Source organism: Rhinichthys klamathensis, unplaced genomic scaffold, assembly GCF_029890125.1.
Source record: "Rhinichthys klamathensis goyatoka isolate OS25496 unplaced genomic scaffold, OSU_Roscu_1.1 h1tg000030l_1, whole genome shotgun sequence".
NCBI lineage: Eukaryota > Metazoa > Chordata > Actinopteri > Cypriniformes > Leuciscidae > Rhinichthys > Rhinichthys klamathensis.
Window position 1 is genome coordinate 1664690 of NW_026606580.1, and position 17152 is coordinate 1681841.

The 17152-nt window shown below is 36.6% G+C and overlaps 1 protein-coding gene across 8 annotated transcripts in view; it reads left to right on the forward strand.

Annotated features, from left to right (window-relative positions):
• sdk2b (sidekick cell adhesion molecule 2b) overlaps window positions 1–17152 on the forward strand; it is a 342012-nt gene that overhangs the window by 268587 nt on the left and 56273 nt on the right. For all 8 annotated transcript variants that reach the window (XM_056245433.1, XM_056245436.1, XM_056245434.1 and 5 more), the window contains exons 5-10: window positions 2532–2665; window positions 6122–6233; window positions 7569–7759; window positions 8628–8711; window positions 9832–10026; window positions 16414–16530. In XM_056245433.1, coding sequence (XP_056101408.1) covers window positions 2532–2665; window positions 6122–6233; window positions 7569–7759; window positions 8628–8711; window positions 9832–10026; window positions 16414–16530 — 833 coding nt within the window. The remainder of the gene's footprint in view (window positions 1–2531; window positions 2666–6121; window positions 6234–7568; window positions 7760–8627; window positions 8712–9831; window positions 10027–16413; window positions 16531–17152) is intronic.

Here is a 17152-nt window from a genome sequence, read left to right on the forward strand (position 1 = left end):
TCCAGTAAACGCAGTAATTTCAATATTTTATCTTTATTGAATGTGTTGGAGTGTTTGGATTGTTGTAATCAGGGCTTTAGGACTAAATGATTTTTTTTGGAATGTGCAGATACTCATGAATGTTTGTATTTGAGTTGTTTTGTTGATGATTTGGCTTGCTAAAAGCTGCAACACTCTCTGCACACATTGTATGTGATTGTATTGCCATCATTACAGCTTTTATTGGAAGGAAAGTAGAGAACAGTTAATAAACGATGGGAAAACGTGACATGAGGCATACTGGACTTAAACTCATGTCGGCCTCATGAGCACCACAGCTCAATGTGAATCGTTGTTATTGTAAAAAAAAATATATATAGTTTTAAAAATGTCAACTTTTCAACTTTAAAAAAGTTGAAGTACAATTATAATTTAGATAAATAGAAATATAAAAGAAAATTACTTAAACTAAAATTAAAATGAATACTGAAAAATAACAGCTAATTCAGAACATGAAAATGGTATCCAAACACATTATCTTTCTTTAGTGTGTGATGTCGCTGTTTGAGCATGAAAAAGGTCTGCAAAGTTACAAAGCACAAAGTCACTCCAAAGGAAGTTATTCTCTATCAGTGCACACTGTTTTTGAACTCCCTGGAACACCTCGATTGTAGTCTTGAGTTTTATTCTAGGAACGTACACCTCACAATATTCCTCATTTAAATAATCCACGCCCAATGTATGCGCAAAACAGAGGCGTGGCCTGATTGAGTTGCGTTAATAGTGTTGAAACATTAACATACACTACATTTAAATGTAGCTTACACTACATTTAAAAATCAACATTTATATTTCCCTGAAATTGTTGTGAATGATTCATTCTACTTGCAAATGCTGTTTATTGTTGACCTCAGCTACAGTGGTGGCCTCAGAAAACTCATGAATCCATAGAGGTTTGGACCTGAAGAAATAGTTCCTTTTGACAGTACCACCACCGTCTACAACGGTTTGATGGAGAAGATAAAATGGAAAAAAAAATAAACCACATTTATTTTTAACCACATTAATACTCCAGTACTCCAGGTTGAAGTAGATTACGATATAAGGAAGATACCAAAGTATAGTGACTTAACTTCAATAACAGTTATGTTTTCGTTATGTTATATATTACATGTTGTTGGCTAAGGATTATCTATACAGACCCAATAGAGTTAAGGGTGTAGTATAAGGATATACAGTATACAATTACAGGCTTATCAATTGTTCTCTTAGAGTAGTAAAGAGAGAGAAAGAAAGATAAGTTAAAGTTCTGTCAGTTTTGCCTCAGAATATGCTGACTTTATCAGTAAGCATCTGAAGCCTTGTGCGATATCGGCTCTGAGGCTCCGGCACACGTTTGGTATTCCTGCAGTGAGATGGACAGATTCCTATTAGCATTCAGACCCCGGAGGACTCGGGCAGGGGTGCCAGTTCAGAGACTGGGGGTGTGTGAGACGGTTCGAGGGCAGCCACGCAGAACCAACAATTCTTCCTCAATTGTCCAGCACATAGTCATAATGAGAAAACATTGATTGTAAACAAAGGAGGCACAGTAATTGGGACTCCATGGGGTAAGTGTCAGGACTCGGCCCAGTGGACACCAGTGGGGCGGTCGGTGGAGAGGGCTGCTTATTCAAAGTGAGATGCATGAACGTACTGCTAAAGATGAGAAACTAGGGTTACATATGTAAAACAAGTTGTTTTATTTTAAAGGTTTATTTAAATGAAGTTTACGAAAGTTTAATTTGCTATATACTGTATACTATACACATACATACACATCTACACACTTTCTTAGTGTTTTTGAAATAAGTCTCGTATGCTAACCAAGGGAATACTTAATGGAAACCAGAAATATTATAGATAACAAAAACACAAAAAAACTATATTAGATATATGACATTTCTGGTTCCCATTAAATATTTCCTATTCTTGTTAAGTCTTTATGTAGCACGTATATTTCAAAGTACTTGAACTTTTCAAGGGCTCAATGAAAGGATGAAAAAGATAATGGTAATAATATTATATTTCTATTTTTCTGGAAAAAGGTCTTCCATCACATCAGCTGTTGCATGTCCCTGACGCCATGAAGAAGTTTATGTGATATTTAAGGAGCAAAGTTATCTTATGGGGTTGTTAATCTGGAGGGAAAATGACAGATGGAGAAATTAAGTTTCTTCGTTCATCTGAATGAGTCAGAGTGTCAATGAATATGAAAAACAACAACATCAAAAAAAGAAACATTCAGAATTCTGTCTTGTTTTTTAAGACATTTGTCTTTGTGTAAATGAATAGGCATAACGAGATGGCAGTGAATTAGCACTCCGCAGTGGCTCTGAAACATCCGTCGGGAAATTTTCATGTAAATATCAGCTTTTCAAGCGCGGCACTGAACATTTGGTGTGTGTAGTTTGCGGTGATATTACTGATGCAGTGTTATAAATCACTGCTCGAGTGTGATGTCTGACAGCTGCAGATTTCTGACCGTGATTCTGCTTGTTGTTTTCTCAAAGAGCCATTACTCTGGACAATACGCTGGTCATCCTGTCCACCGTGGCTCCAGATGCTGGAAGATACTACGTGCAAGCCGTAAATGACAAGAACGGAGAAAACAAGACCGGCCAGCCCATAACGCTGTCTGTAGAAAGTAAGTCTGTAGAAATTTGGACACACATATGCACAAGGTTACATTTGAACTTCCTTCTAAAGACTAAAATTAAGCGTATGTGTGTGTAGAATATATATACACTCACCTAAAGGATTATTAGGAACACCTGTTCAATTTCTCATTAATGCAATTATCTAATCAACCAATCACATGGCAGTTGCTTCAATGCATTTAGTGGTGTGGTCCTGGTCAAGACAATCTCCTGAACTCCAAACTGAATGTCAGAATGGGAACGAAAGGTGATTTAAGCAATTTTGAGCGTGGCATGGTTGTTGGTGCCAGACGGGCCGGTCTGAGTATTTCACAATCTGCTCAGTTACTGGGATTTTCACGCACAACCATTTCTAGGGTTTACAAAGACTGGTGTGAAAAAGGGAAAAACATCCAGTATGCGGCAGTCCTGTGGGCGAAAATGCCTTGTTGATGCTAGAGGTCAGAGGAGAATGGGCCGAGTGGTTCAAGCTGACAGAAGAGCAACTTTGACTGAAATAAACACTCGTTACAACCGAGGTATCCAGCAAAGCATTTGTGAAGCCACAACACGCACAACCTTGAGGCGGATGGGCTACAACAGCAGAAGACCCCACCGGGTACCACTCATCTCCACTACAAATAGGAAAAAGCGGCTACAATTTGCAAGAGCTCACCAAAATTGGACAGTTGAAGACTGGAAAAATGTTGCCTGGTCTGATGAGTCTCGATTTCTGTTGAGACATTCAGATGGTAGAGTCAGAATTTGGCGTAAACAGAATGAGAACATGGATCCATCATGCCTTGTTACCACTGTGCAGGCTGGTGGTGGTGGTGTAATGGTGTGGGGAATGTTTTCTTGGCACACTTTAGGCCCCTTAGTGCCAATTGGGCATCGTTTAAATGCCACGGCCTACCTGAGCATTGTTTCTGACCATGTCCATCCCTTTAGGGCCACCATGTACCCATCTTCTGATGGCTACTTCCAGCAGGATAATGCACCATGTCACAAAGATTGAATAATTTCAAATTGGTTTCTTGAACATGACAATGAGTTCACTGTACTAAAATGGCCCCCACAGTCACCAGATCTCAACCCAATAGAGCATCTTTGGGATGTGGTGGAACGGGAGCTTCGTGCCCTGGATGTGCATCCCACAAATCTCCATCAACTGCAAGATGCTATCCTATCAATATGGGCCAACATTTCTAAAGAATGCTTTCAGCACCTTGTTGAATCAATGCCACGTAGAATTAAGGCAGTTCTGAAGGCGAAAGAGGGTCAAAGACAGTATTAGTATGGTGTTCCTAATAATCCTTTAGGTGAGTGTATATATATATATATATATATATATATATATTCTATTATTCTACACACACACACACACACACACACATATATATATATATATATATATATTATTTTATTCTACACACACACACACACACACACATATATATATATATATATATATATATATATATATATATATATATATATATATATATTTACTTATTTGAAAGATAAAATATACTTCAAGCATATACATATGAATATACAGAAGCATACTTCTGTTCTCAATCTTTCTCGTTCTTATGTGAAAAAATGAAAGTACAAAATTTAAAACTTTTGTCTATCCGCTCCATGAGTCTTGGCTTTCCATTTTAGATAACATGCTGGTTTATATGAACATATAAATCTGTGAACAACAGGCTATAGACAAATACATATTTGTCTTCGGTGACAGCGCTTTGGTTTTTTTTATTCTCACAGCTTCTCCGAAATTCCAGAGCGAGAATATTGACAGTTATGGATTGTACTTTGTAAGAGTGTTGGTGTATCAGATTCTCTCTGCAAACCAGGATATGATATTTTTGAGTCAAATACAGGAGGAACTAAAGAATGGTGCGGCAACAGACAGGGCCGTAGCTAGAGGATTCGGGGCCCCCTGAAAAAATATTGATGTGGGCCCCCACCACCCTCCACCAATATCATATACTGTACAATAGATGAACACATATAACAGAAGACGGTGATGTTGTTGTAAAACCTTTATTTTAAAAGTTAAATGTTTATATAAAAATTACAACTAATAAAAACTAACAAAAAGCAAGAAATTGTTAAATAATAATAAAACCAATTTTTAAAAAGTAATATCCCCCCCCCCCCCCCCCCATCAGTCTGTTATAATTCATAAATCAAAAAGTAAACATTTAGAAATTGACAAGAATGCAGTCTAATTAAAAAAATAAAACCATATTGCCTTATTTTTTAATAAAGATAATATGGAACTGGTAATATTATTAAATAAAGCGAATACATTTATTCATCCAAGTGCAGTGTGTTGTATTCGTGTTTTCTCGATGTTTTAAATATCATCAGCCGGCAGGTCAGATGCATAATGCAATGCGTCGTGACTCGTGTAATTTTTTTTAAAACTCTATTTACAATAGTGTAAAAAGACAGGAATTTAGACCACGTAATCATTCGGTCGATTGTGGCGCGCACCGATAATAAAAAATGACTGTACACGGCAGACTGTAGACACAAGTTTTCTAATTCCCAGCGAAATAACAATATATAACCGGTCTTTAAGAACGTCTTGATCGACTGGGATTAAACCACTCTCCTTGCCTCCCTCTCTGTCTTTTCCTGGCGTTTCTGGTTCCCTGATTTTTGTTTTCTTTTCCCCGACATTTTTCAGTCAGTCAGTCTCCTGCTCTTCCACCAAGTTCATGGTTATCTTCAGGCTGCCGCCTCAACTCTGATTGGTTCTGTTCACGAGCTGGGGTGGGACTTACACTTTTATTGGGTCCATCTGATGTTTGTCACTGACTCTGACTGAATAATTAATAAATACTTTAGGTCGGACTAAACCATTTTTATGGAGGTAAGAGAAGCAGATATTTGGAAAAATATTTACCCAAATTCCACGTTTTTGTGGTTTTCATTTAAATCTCAGGCATACAACTAATATAAATATTAGAATTATTCATACAACAGGGGCCTAAATAGTATAACTGCTGGATTTTGTGGGGCCCCCTGGGCAGCGGTGGCCCCTATAATTGTCACCACCTTTCACCCCACTAGCGACGGCCCTGGCAACAGATTAGAGATGTGTGTGTGTGTGTGTGTGTGTGTGTGTGTCTAGAGGACAGTCCTTCCCAGAAGCTGTAGTTGAGTATCAGTGCTTTACAGAAGACTGTCTCTGACAGAACTCCGCACACACATACACACGCGCTCTCCCACACACAAGCGTAGCTGCTAGAAAAGCAGAGATATAGGTTCCTGTTCCAAACACAAACCTGTCACACTTGCTGTAACACGTACAATACATCGGCTGGCACTTCCTACATCTGGACACACTCACACCTGAAGATGACAGATCAGAGTTCTATTAAAAACACTCACTCGATAATGTCTTTTACCTGTGTGTCACAACACTCATTTCTCCTCTGCTGTAGATGTTGGTGGTCCTGCAGACCCCATCGCTCCCACCATTGTGATTCCGCCGAGGAACACCAGCGTCATCTCTGGCACCTCTGAGGTCACTATGGAGTGTGTGGCCAATGCTAGGTGACGACCTCTGATTCCAGTTTGAATGAAAGGAAAATGATTTTAATTACAAGACGAGCAGTGGGTTGAAGTCTCTCATAATTTTTATTCTTTTCTCGAAACCTTTCTGTAATTATTTCTTGTGAAGTACAGACTCTATTGAATCTTGTAAAAGAAAATGGTCATAATTGTAATGGAATAAGTGAAAAAAGTGCTAAGTGGTTAACGGTAAGTTCCCTTTTTCTATACGGTGAAAAACTGTAATAGATCTAATTAGGCATTTCATGTAATATTATATTACTTTACTCTTAAATGTACAGTTTTTTGAAGTGAAAAAGAACAGGTCATCTTATAATTTACAGTGAAAACCCGTAAATTGACTAGAATTCCCACGTCGTGTGACACTTCACTTTGATGGTTTTTCATTTCGTTTTATTTATTTCTTTTTTCCTTATGTTACCATGATGGTGTTTTGTTTTGTATGTATAACACTGTTCGCCATATATATATATATATATATATATATATATATATATATATATATATATATATATATATATATATATATATATATATATTAGCATTTAACTCAGTTGTGGAAAAGCTACTTGTAATGAACTCTGATTTTACACACAGCTTTCTCATTACCACCTGTATTTTTAAGGTGGTTTTCAGTATATTATAAAAGAAGAAAAAAAAACAGATTTTAGTCATTAAATATATTAACATTATTTCATATGCATTTTTACTGTAAATTGAATTTCAATCTGTCCATTTTTAAAATGTTGCTCTAATATTATTTTCCGTAAAATTCCGGAAACCACAGCTTTTTTTTAAAACCTTTTTTATATATGTCATTTTTTTGTTTTTTCATTAACTTAGTTTAAAATGAATTAAAGAGAATTATTGTAACATTTGGGTTTTTAGGTGGACAAAATGTCGCATTTTCAATGTTGTGTCCATGTAAACTCTCTTTCTCTATCCTCACGTGTGTCATTCAGAAGTTACACTGTTTACTGTCTTTAAATGGTCATGGCATGAGTGGATTCAAATTTTTGACACATAATGTTAAATTCCTGTGGCTCTACTTTCATAGAAATATGTGTTTTAAGTGTGTGAAATGTCTTAGCCCATAGACTTTCAAGGTAAATGCTCTATTGTAATAACATTGTCTTTTCTTTTTCAATTTGAGGGACTATTCAAAAGTACTTTCATGGGATAATCAACAGAATGTCATAGACAGTGCTTTGATAGTGCAAAACATTGATTTAACTGTATTAATAGGACAAGCCAAAGTTTTAATGGTTGACAGTTACCCTCCCTGACTCTTTCCCTCCCGTTTTAATTCTCTATCAGGCCATTAATAAAGCTGAGCATCAGTTGGAAGAAGGACGGTATTCCGGTGAGGAGTGGACTGAGTGATTTTAACCGTAGACTGACTGTGTTGAGTCCGGTGGTCAGTGACTCTGGCTTCTACGAGTGTGAAGCTGTCCTCCGTAGCAGTAGCGTTCCCTCTGTCAGCGCTGGAGCGTACCTGCATGTGCTCGGTAATAAACATGTACACGGACACACATCGGACTGTATCTCTGTGATGGATACATTTCAGTGTAAATTAACTAGTGCATTAGAGATTAGTAAATTACATTTGAAGTATTCTACATGTTTTCTTACCATAGTTATTCAGTAACAAAACAAAATCTACTGCTCAGCGGACATGTTGAAGCTAATGAGCATGTCCAAGAGCAACTGAATGTTGCACAATCTTTCATTGCTAATACGTACTAATTTGTTAAATGAGAGTTTCTTGTTAGGGCCTGAGCACCAATGGTGCAAGGACTCTCTTGGAATTGCTCCATTTAATAGTAGTTACTAGAGTGTTAATAATGCATTACTCATTTGTACCTGTGTAGTTATTCATTAATGATGGAACAGTATTCTGAAGTGTTACCAAAAAACTTTACCAACCCCAAACTTTTGAATAGTATATCTTGTAGCTAGACTATATATAAGCTGCTTTGAATAAAAATGACACATATAGTAGTCACAATCACAATTGACAAGACTTTTATTAAGGTGAATAGTTGTCACTATTTACAATGTGTCTCATTTTAGGCCATTTTTCTATATCTGTATCTATTGTAATGTTCTGTTGTTAGAGAAAACCAAAAAGCCTGAACAGGATGTTCTCAAAAATCCAACAACAGTCCAATGTATTTGAAAAGATTCAATCTCGCTTCCTGTGCCGTTCATCTGTGGTGTTTTTATCTTGAAGTGCACATGTGGAGGTCACAACCCTCTCACTCTCTCTCTCTCGCTCTCGCTCTCGCTCTCTCTCTCTCTCTCTCTCTCTCTCTCTCTCTCTCTCTCTCTCTCTCTCTCTCTCTCTCTCTCTCTCTCTCTCTCTCTCTTCCGCAGAACCACCTCAGTTTGTGAAGGAACCAGAGAAACACATCACAGCTGAGATGGAGAAAGTGGTGGACATTCCCTGCCAGGCCAGAGGTGAGACACCTGACATCTCATCCTAATGAGGTTTTTCCAGCGCCAGGTCATTTTTATCTCCTTACTGACAGCGAACATGCTGCACAAAGCACCCACAGCCAATCAGAACATGAGGTTTAATAGACAGCTGTATCGAACATGATTTTTGATCAATGGGACTGTGGGCGGAGCTACTCAATAAAGTAGTTTGAATTGCAGATAGTTAAAAAAAATTGAGATTAATAAATATATATAGATGTGCGTCTGGCACCACGTGATTCTCAGATTAACTGCAAACTTTAAACATCATAGAGCGAAGGTTTATCATATGCCCATGTTTTTAGGTCCTGTCAGTTGAAACATTCAAGCTATTTTAAACCATCATTGCATTTGGTCATAAACTGACAGCAGCCCAGTATTCCTGCTGCCATCTGTGTCAATAATCTTAATTAAACAACAAAATACTAAGAGAAAATCTATTTTGTAGCTTTAACAAACATTGATTATATTTTATTTTATGCAGTGTTATTTTACATTTGATTATTGAATTTCTGTACCTTATTGTTAGACTTACCTGAAAAACATATATCGCTGCTTCATTTCTTTGTTCTATTGTATTTATTGTAATTTGTTTATTATTTTCTATGCAGATGCACTTCCCTACAAATCACAGCAATCATTCTAGAATGATTTTCAAACAGAGCTATTCATTCATTGTTTTCATTTCGTAATATCCACAGCAGAAAAATATCTCAATATCAATGTAATTTTCCAATATTGTGCAGCCCTAATATACAGTGTGTGTATGTATATATGTGTGTGTGTGTGTGTGTGTGTGTGTGTGTATATATATATATATATATATTACAGTTTTTTACATGTGTTTTTACATCATATATTTTTTTAACTAAATATTATTAAATTAATAATTTTTATATAATTAATTAAATAGAATAAAAATTAATACATTGTAATGTTTTTATATTTATAATAATACATATTATATTCAATGTATATTTTAATATTTAAAAAATATTTAAAAAATATTTTATTCTATTTAAATATATATTACAGTATTACGTTTTTTTTAATATATATATATTTAATCATTCAGCTTTACATTTATAACTATTCATCTCAGGTGTCCCTCAGCCTGATATCGTGTGGTATAAGGACGCAGTACCCATAAGCCCCGTGAAGACCCCGCGCTACAGAGTGCTGGCAGGGGGTAGTCTCCAGGTCAACGGCCTTCTGCCTGACGACACCGGAATGTTCCAGTGCTTCGCCCGCAACCAGGCCGGAGAGGTGCAGACCAACACCTACCTCGCAGTTACGAGTGAGTTCATCCATACGCCCTTCTCTCTGGATTACACCTTTCCTCTTTATGCCTCTCATACACTGATGCACAAATACATGTGGACATTTATTTCCTCTGCTTCTCTCTCTGTCTGTCTCTTTCTCTTGCAATCAGAAAGGCTTTGAATGCCATACCAACAATGCTTTTCTTTCTTCCAGTCTTCATTCTCTCTTGTGCCGCTGATGTGCTTTTCTGTCGCTGTGCTAAGGCTGTGATTAATACCCTGTTGTGAGGAAGAGTTAGCGAGAGAGAGAGACAGGGAGAGATAAAGGGGGCTTTTATAGAGGACTGACTGAGCTTATCTTGCCGCTCAGAGACACATAGAGCTCGCTAAAACGCTAAACACCAAATCTAGCTGATATTTACCTCTGCTTACAATGAACACCTATATTGGGTATGGATGGACGGTGCCGAAGTTAAAGAGATCGTTTATCCAAAATGAAAATCTTGTCATCATGTACCTCACATTTATGTCATTCCAAACCAGTATGGCTTACTTTCTCATGTGGAGAACAAACGATGATTATTTAGAAAAAAGTGTCCGAGTGTCCAATGTTTTTTTGGACCCCATTGACTTTGTTTGAACAAAAACAAGCTATCATCTTTTGTGTTCCACAGAAGAAAGTAAGTCATACAGGTTTGGAACGACATGGGGTTAACCCTCTGGGGTCTGAGGTGTTTTCGGGGTCCTTGAGATGTTTTGGCATGCTCTGACATTTGTGCTTTTTTCAGTTGCTTATAAACATATTAATGGCACAGGTGAAATTACACTCTATATAGCACACACAGGGCTACCATAATATGTGAGCAACATGTATGTACATGTTTGTATTTTTGAGAGAATATTGTTTATGCGTGGTTATTGAAAAAACTAAAAACTAAAGTTTATAATATAAGGCCACAAATAACATACTAAATATTTGTCCACAAGACTTTTGACTAGTGGATGTTATCGCCTAGAGTTTTTGCTTCAAATTGATCTGAAAATCATTCTGCCTTATCATTCACATAAAACAATAGATTGTTTTAAATTGTGAAAAACATTTTTTTGTTTGCAAAGGCAATATGCGGATGGGCGGAACGGCCCAACCCCCTCATGAATAATTAGGCAGTTCTCACCTGAGCAGACTGCATACTAATGAGCCTTTCATTCAGGGGTGTCACACAAGAAAGAATGCAAGGACAATATATATACACTACCGTTCAAAAGTTTGGGGTCAGTGAGAATTTTATTTTTATTTTTTGGAGGAAAGAAAACAATACTTTTATTTATCAAGGAATAATTAATTTGATCGAAAGTGACAGTAAAGACATTTATAATGTTACAAAAGTCTTTTGAACTTCCTATTCATCAAAGAATCCTAAAACAAACAAAAAAACTGTACAACTGACAGACCAACAACTGTTTCAACATTGATAATAATAATAAATGTTTCTTGAGCATCAAATCCTCATATTATACTGATTTGTGAAGGTTCATTTGACACTGAAGACACTGACACTGGTGATGCTGAAAATTCAGCTTTGATCACAGGAATAAATTACACTTTACTATATATTCACACAGAAAACAGCTGATTTACACTGGAGATAATATTTAATACTATAACTGATTTTTGTTGTATTTGTAATCAAATAAGCGCAGCCATGGTTAGCAGAAGAGAATTCTTTTAAAAGTATTTAAAATCGTACCGACCCCAAACTTTTGAACTGTAGTGTATATAAATAAATAAATGTTTATACACACACACACACACACACACACACACACACACACATATATATATATATATATATATATATATATATATATATATATATATATATATATACATACAAACAATCAAAATTTAAATGAAAGCCAAAAGCACATTTATAGTCACACCTTTTAGCCATCCACATACCATTTTTAGCCATCCACCGCGGTAAAAATAAACCAGTCGCATTGCAAAGTCGTTCGCGAAATGACCGCCAGGTGGCGCAAAGGGACATTTAGCAAAACGTAAGTGGGGCTAATGTCTATTAACAGTAGCCTAAGGATGAAATACTACAAGTTATGGTAATTTCCAAATAAGCCTACAACAAATTGTTGGTCATACAGATAAGATATAATCTTTTAAAACTTTAAAAGGCTAAAGTAGGCCTACACTCTCACAGACAAAACGTTTTCTCGCTCATGTCAGAAACAGACGTTTGGGTATTTCTCAGTGAGAAAATTCATGGCTGAGCGGTAGAACTTACGGTTCATCATTAAGATGACCCGGGTTCAAATCCCGCACAAACATGGTCTGCTGTAAATTTTATATTTATTATTGCAAAGAGATTTGTCTAGCTCTAAAACTCTGTTACACCATACAGTTTTGTTTTTTTTTGCTTATATTTATAAAATACAATTATCATGCATTTCCATTTCACACTAAGTAAAAATACAAAAAAACAAAATAGTATCCAACAGAACGACTTTGCATCTGTATAATAATAGGCTACCAATCGTAATTTCAAAAGCAGTTCTGTAAAAAAATAAATTATATATAGCCTATATATATATTTTTTTTTATTCCAGGCTCTCATGCCACACCCCCGATTTCTCACGCTGAAGTGTCAACCCGGTCGGTCAAATTCCTGAAGGATATAGTTTATCTATAGATACCTGTTGAGCCACTCGTGATCGACTAGTTATTATACCGCAAATTAGTTAAAATATCCCGTAATCTATCTAGAGCGAGCGTGCATGCGAGACAGATATTGTGCTCCAAACCGTGCGCGCGCATGGCAGAGAGGTCTGTTCCCTAACCTAGAGTTTTTAAAAACATTGTTTTAAGTAAAGTGTGATTTGCCAGGGGGGATTGTGATTTCCTTCTGGTCTAAACATCCCTGCTTCTGCTGAATTATTTTAATCCCCACACCCCTCCCTCCACAGCTAATCAATGCTATAGGCTACTTCACCAATATCAAATATATAAAATAGAGATATGCAACAGGCACGTTTAAACGACAAACAATAAAATCAAAACCAGCGTTTCAGTTGTTCATTAGTTCCAGTGGCCTTAATGCATGCACGGCTTTTCAAATTTCACAAAGCGTGTTGAGATTATTTTGAATTAAATATTGAAGTTCATAATTAAGTGTTTTGGCACACCACGCCGAGTGGCCCTATGCATTTTTCTAAAGTCGGGTTTCATTCTGGCATGGTGAGTTAGTGTTCGACAAACGCGGCGGCGCGTTCATTTAGATTAATTTATTTTTCTCATTATTACAGCTAAAATAACTTAGTAGGCGACTCCGTAATTTTTTGGTCATACAGATAAGAGTAGAGTAGCTTACATCGTTCAAAACTGTAAACTTGTATTCATATTAGGCTAACGACAAAAACAGTATAGGCTATCTGTCGTCTCTGTCTCCGGGAACTGCGCGTCACAAAAATGAACCGAAAGTCACTTCAGCTCAGTCACGATAAGAAATCGGCTATGTCTAAAGCCTTTAAATGTCTAAATATTTAGGCTAATAAATGTTATCTGATTATAGGCTAATCCATATGAAAACTAGAGGAACAGAGGATCTACTCAAACATGCAATGTAAGCGCTTCCCAATGAGAAAATGACAAGGGTGAAAATCTCGCTCTAATTAAATGTAGGCTAAATCGCCCTGAATTAAAATGTAAAAACAGATCAAATAATGTATTTGTCGAAATGTTGCGATATTGTTTCATTTAAGTTCATAATTGTTCTATAAATGTTATTTAATTTAGCAGCATTACCACGAAGCACCGTGTTTAGATATTTATTTGAATAATACAAAATCAAATAAAAACTTAATTCACAAATTGCATGCCTGGTTGTAAGGATCCAAAGATCCCTGTAGAATTTAATATTGAGTTGAACATTTTGTTCATGACAACAAATTAACAAGCGTTTTTTCAGATTATATTTAGTTTTGCTTGGAAAAAGCTGCCCCAAACCAGTTTTATTTCATCAATTATTGAAATAATGAAATATTTAGTAATAAACTTTTATGACAGAAATATCACTAGGCTACATGTAATTCCATTTAATTCCTTCATTATCAACACTGTCTAGAATAGCGATTTAAGTGCGAATTGCGACTTCTCTTTGTGTTAAGTCAGCCTCAGACTCCGATAGCCTGTGGGGGGTTGGAGGGACAGTTGCTGAACGAAGGTGTTAATGTTCCTCTTTCATATGGAGAGTGTCGGATAGCCAGCCTGATGAGCAGGCAAAATTATTGTAAGGATAAATCTGTGTCCAAATGTAGGCCCCATATTTTATATAAATTTATAATAGTAGTTTTAGTATATTATAAATATTGTAGTTTATTTATTGTAGCCTATTTAAAGTTTTTTTTTCACACAAAATTTCAATTGAAGTTATTGTACGGTGAATTCAACAAGGCATGCTGTGTCTTTGAAGCAACAATTAAAGGCTAAATAATTTTTTCGTGATTTGTATGGCTGACACGCAGCGACATATACAGTAGTATTATCAGAGCGAGGGAGACTAAATAAACTTGTTAAAAAGAGATCCAGTGCGAGAGAGGCAAAGAGAAACGCATGTTTTTAATTTAAATGTGTTTCTTTGGACAATTTTCGTTTTGTACTGTTTTAATTGTTTAATTTAGCTGTAATTTCTTTGGCAATACGAATTTAAAATGTCGCAAGAATAAGGTTAGCCTAGTGTTTCTTATTTTGCATCGCAAAAGAAATAAACTCTAAACCGATGCAACCCTGTTTTAAATAAAAAAAAACTGTCCCGACACTTTATTTAAACCTTGAAATGTTCGAACTTGGTTTCAAACATAAGTAAATTTTGTGTTCTTTTACATTACACAATAATTTAGCAGACTAAAGACGAGCTTCTTCATTTTCATTTTCTGATGCAATCGGCTGACAATCTTCCTTCATCAGTTTTTGTCGTTTGTGCAGCGGCTGCGGTTCTACAGGAATGTAGCAAATTTATGTTGTAATGATAATCAAACAAAACTCTTGACTTTAAATAAGTAAACAGATATAAACAGTTACCTATTTAAGCATCAAGGTGGGAAAATATAAACGTAGGACAACATCGGTTAACAACATGTATGCTACATTGAGATTCGATCTCGGGTCGAATGAAGCTCCTCGAAGCTCGTGTCGTTGCGTTGATCACTGAGCTACCGTCTGTACGCTATTAATGGTGTACAGCCTCATTCATGTAGCCTAAATGTTTTTATTGCAATGTTTTATGTTGAAATGTTTTCATTATTTATTCAATTACATTTCAGTAGCCTAATTTCAGTATTGTGATTATGAATTATTTTAACTACATTTCACTTGTTGAATTCTTCTGCTACCAGCTTTCAATCGCTCTGAATCAGCGCGGTGCGGCAGCAGATTACGCATTAGAGAGAATAAACCGGAATAAACAAACACTTTTCAGAGTCTATGATTGTAGCGCCTCTTAGCGGTAAAAGGCAGCAAATACACCACACATTTTACCGCCGCGGTGGAACGGCTGATGTGGGCATTGTCATGGCTTGCCTCGACATTTGCGTTTGAATAGCGCGCGTCCTCCGTGGGCGTGTCAGATTAACGCGTAATGAAGTGTAATGAGCTGGGGAAAAAAATACTGACAGCACTCTCTTTTCATACAGATTGCATAAACTGAGAATATTTGTTTTTTTATATAAATTACTTCATTTAAAAGAAGAGAATTTAAGCTTCATAAAGAAAAACCTCTCGTGCCTGTGTGACAAGTAATCGCGGAGTTACAGTTAATCTTAGGACGTGTTTCAGAATGGACTTCACTGACAGAGAGAACGCAGAACTCGCATCATGTTTGTTTTTCTTTATTTGGTGAAAAGCACAACACTTTGTTTTTATTGTGAGTATCCACAAAAAAAATAGAAACTTAACAGGATCTAATGATGTACAACACTTATATGTAAGATCAAAATTAACCGAGTATTTTGAGTCTCTTTTACACTGATAAGAAAAAAAGCGAGACAATCGCGCCGGCGCGATAGCCGACCCCAGGGGGTTAAGTACATTTTTGGGTGAACTATCCCTTTAAGTATTAGCTTTCCCTTATCAACCAGTCTGTAAATTGTAAGGACCTTTTTGTTCGCCCACCTTCATGCCTGTCTACATTTCTCAGTGAATTGTTTTTCTTCTGTTGTTCAACTTTCCGTTTCGTACCTGCTTTCATTCCGTTGTTTTCTTTACTTGTTTGGTTTCTAAGCCACGCTTTGATCCGCGCGAATCGAGTTTTGTGTGATTTTCCCAGCGCTTACGAATGCGAGGAAGTGTTTGAACGTGTGTGTGTGTGCCGTTGTACGTCTTTGTTTCTCATGCAGTTGGTGTGCTCCTCTCACAGGTATAGCACCGAACATCACGGCAGGGCCTTCCGACAGCACTGTGATTGACGGCATGTCAGTTATCCTGCACTGTGAGACCTCAGGAGCGCCCCGTCCTGCCATCACCTGGCAGAAAGGTGAAGAACACATCCCTCAATGTCTACACTCACGCATTTCCAAAGAACAACTACAAAGTGTCAGTTCCCAGGCCGCACTTCACCTCAGTGCCTTTCTGTTCCTTGGTTATTTTTTTTCACCACTATATTGCACTATTTTTCTGCAATGCCGCCTTCACATTTTAAACTGTGCAGATGTCATCAGACAAGAAAATTATTGTGTGATTTGACACAGGCTACAATTATGTAAATGCATGTTTTATAGTGAGCAGAGTGACTAAAACAGCCTTAAACATGGTAGCAACAACTTTCTTGAATAGCCAAACTACTCATTAAAAATCATTGTAGAAGCTACAAATACATCAGAACCATCTGAAATGTATGATATTGGTTGCCACAAAATTATGATTCTGTATGGAAACAATTGTATGGAAGACCGACAATTTAGAGGAGCATGTCCGTCCCCAGAACCGTGCTTTACATTTATGTCGGAGCAGAAGGAAAGGAAACAAGCCTGCTTGTGGCTTTAAAGGATTAGTTCACCCAAAAATGAAAGTTCTGTCATTGTTTGCTCACCCTTCTGTTGTTTCAAACCCATATGAGCTTTTCTGTGGAACACAATAGAAGTTTTAAATAATTATTT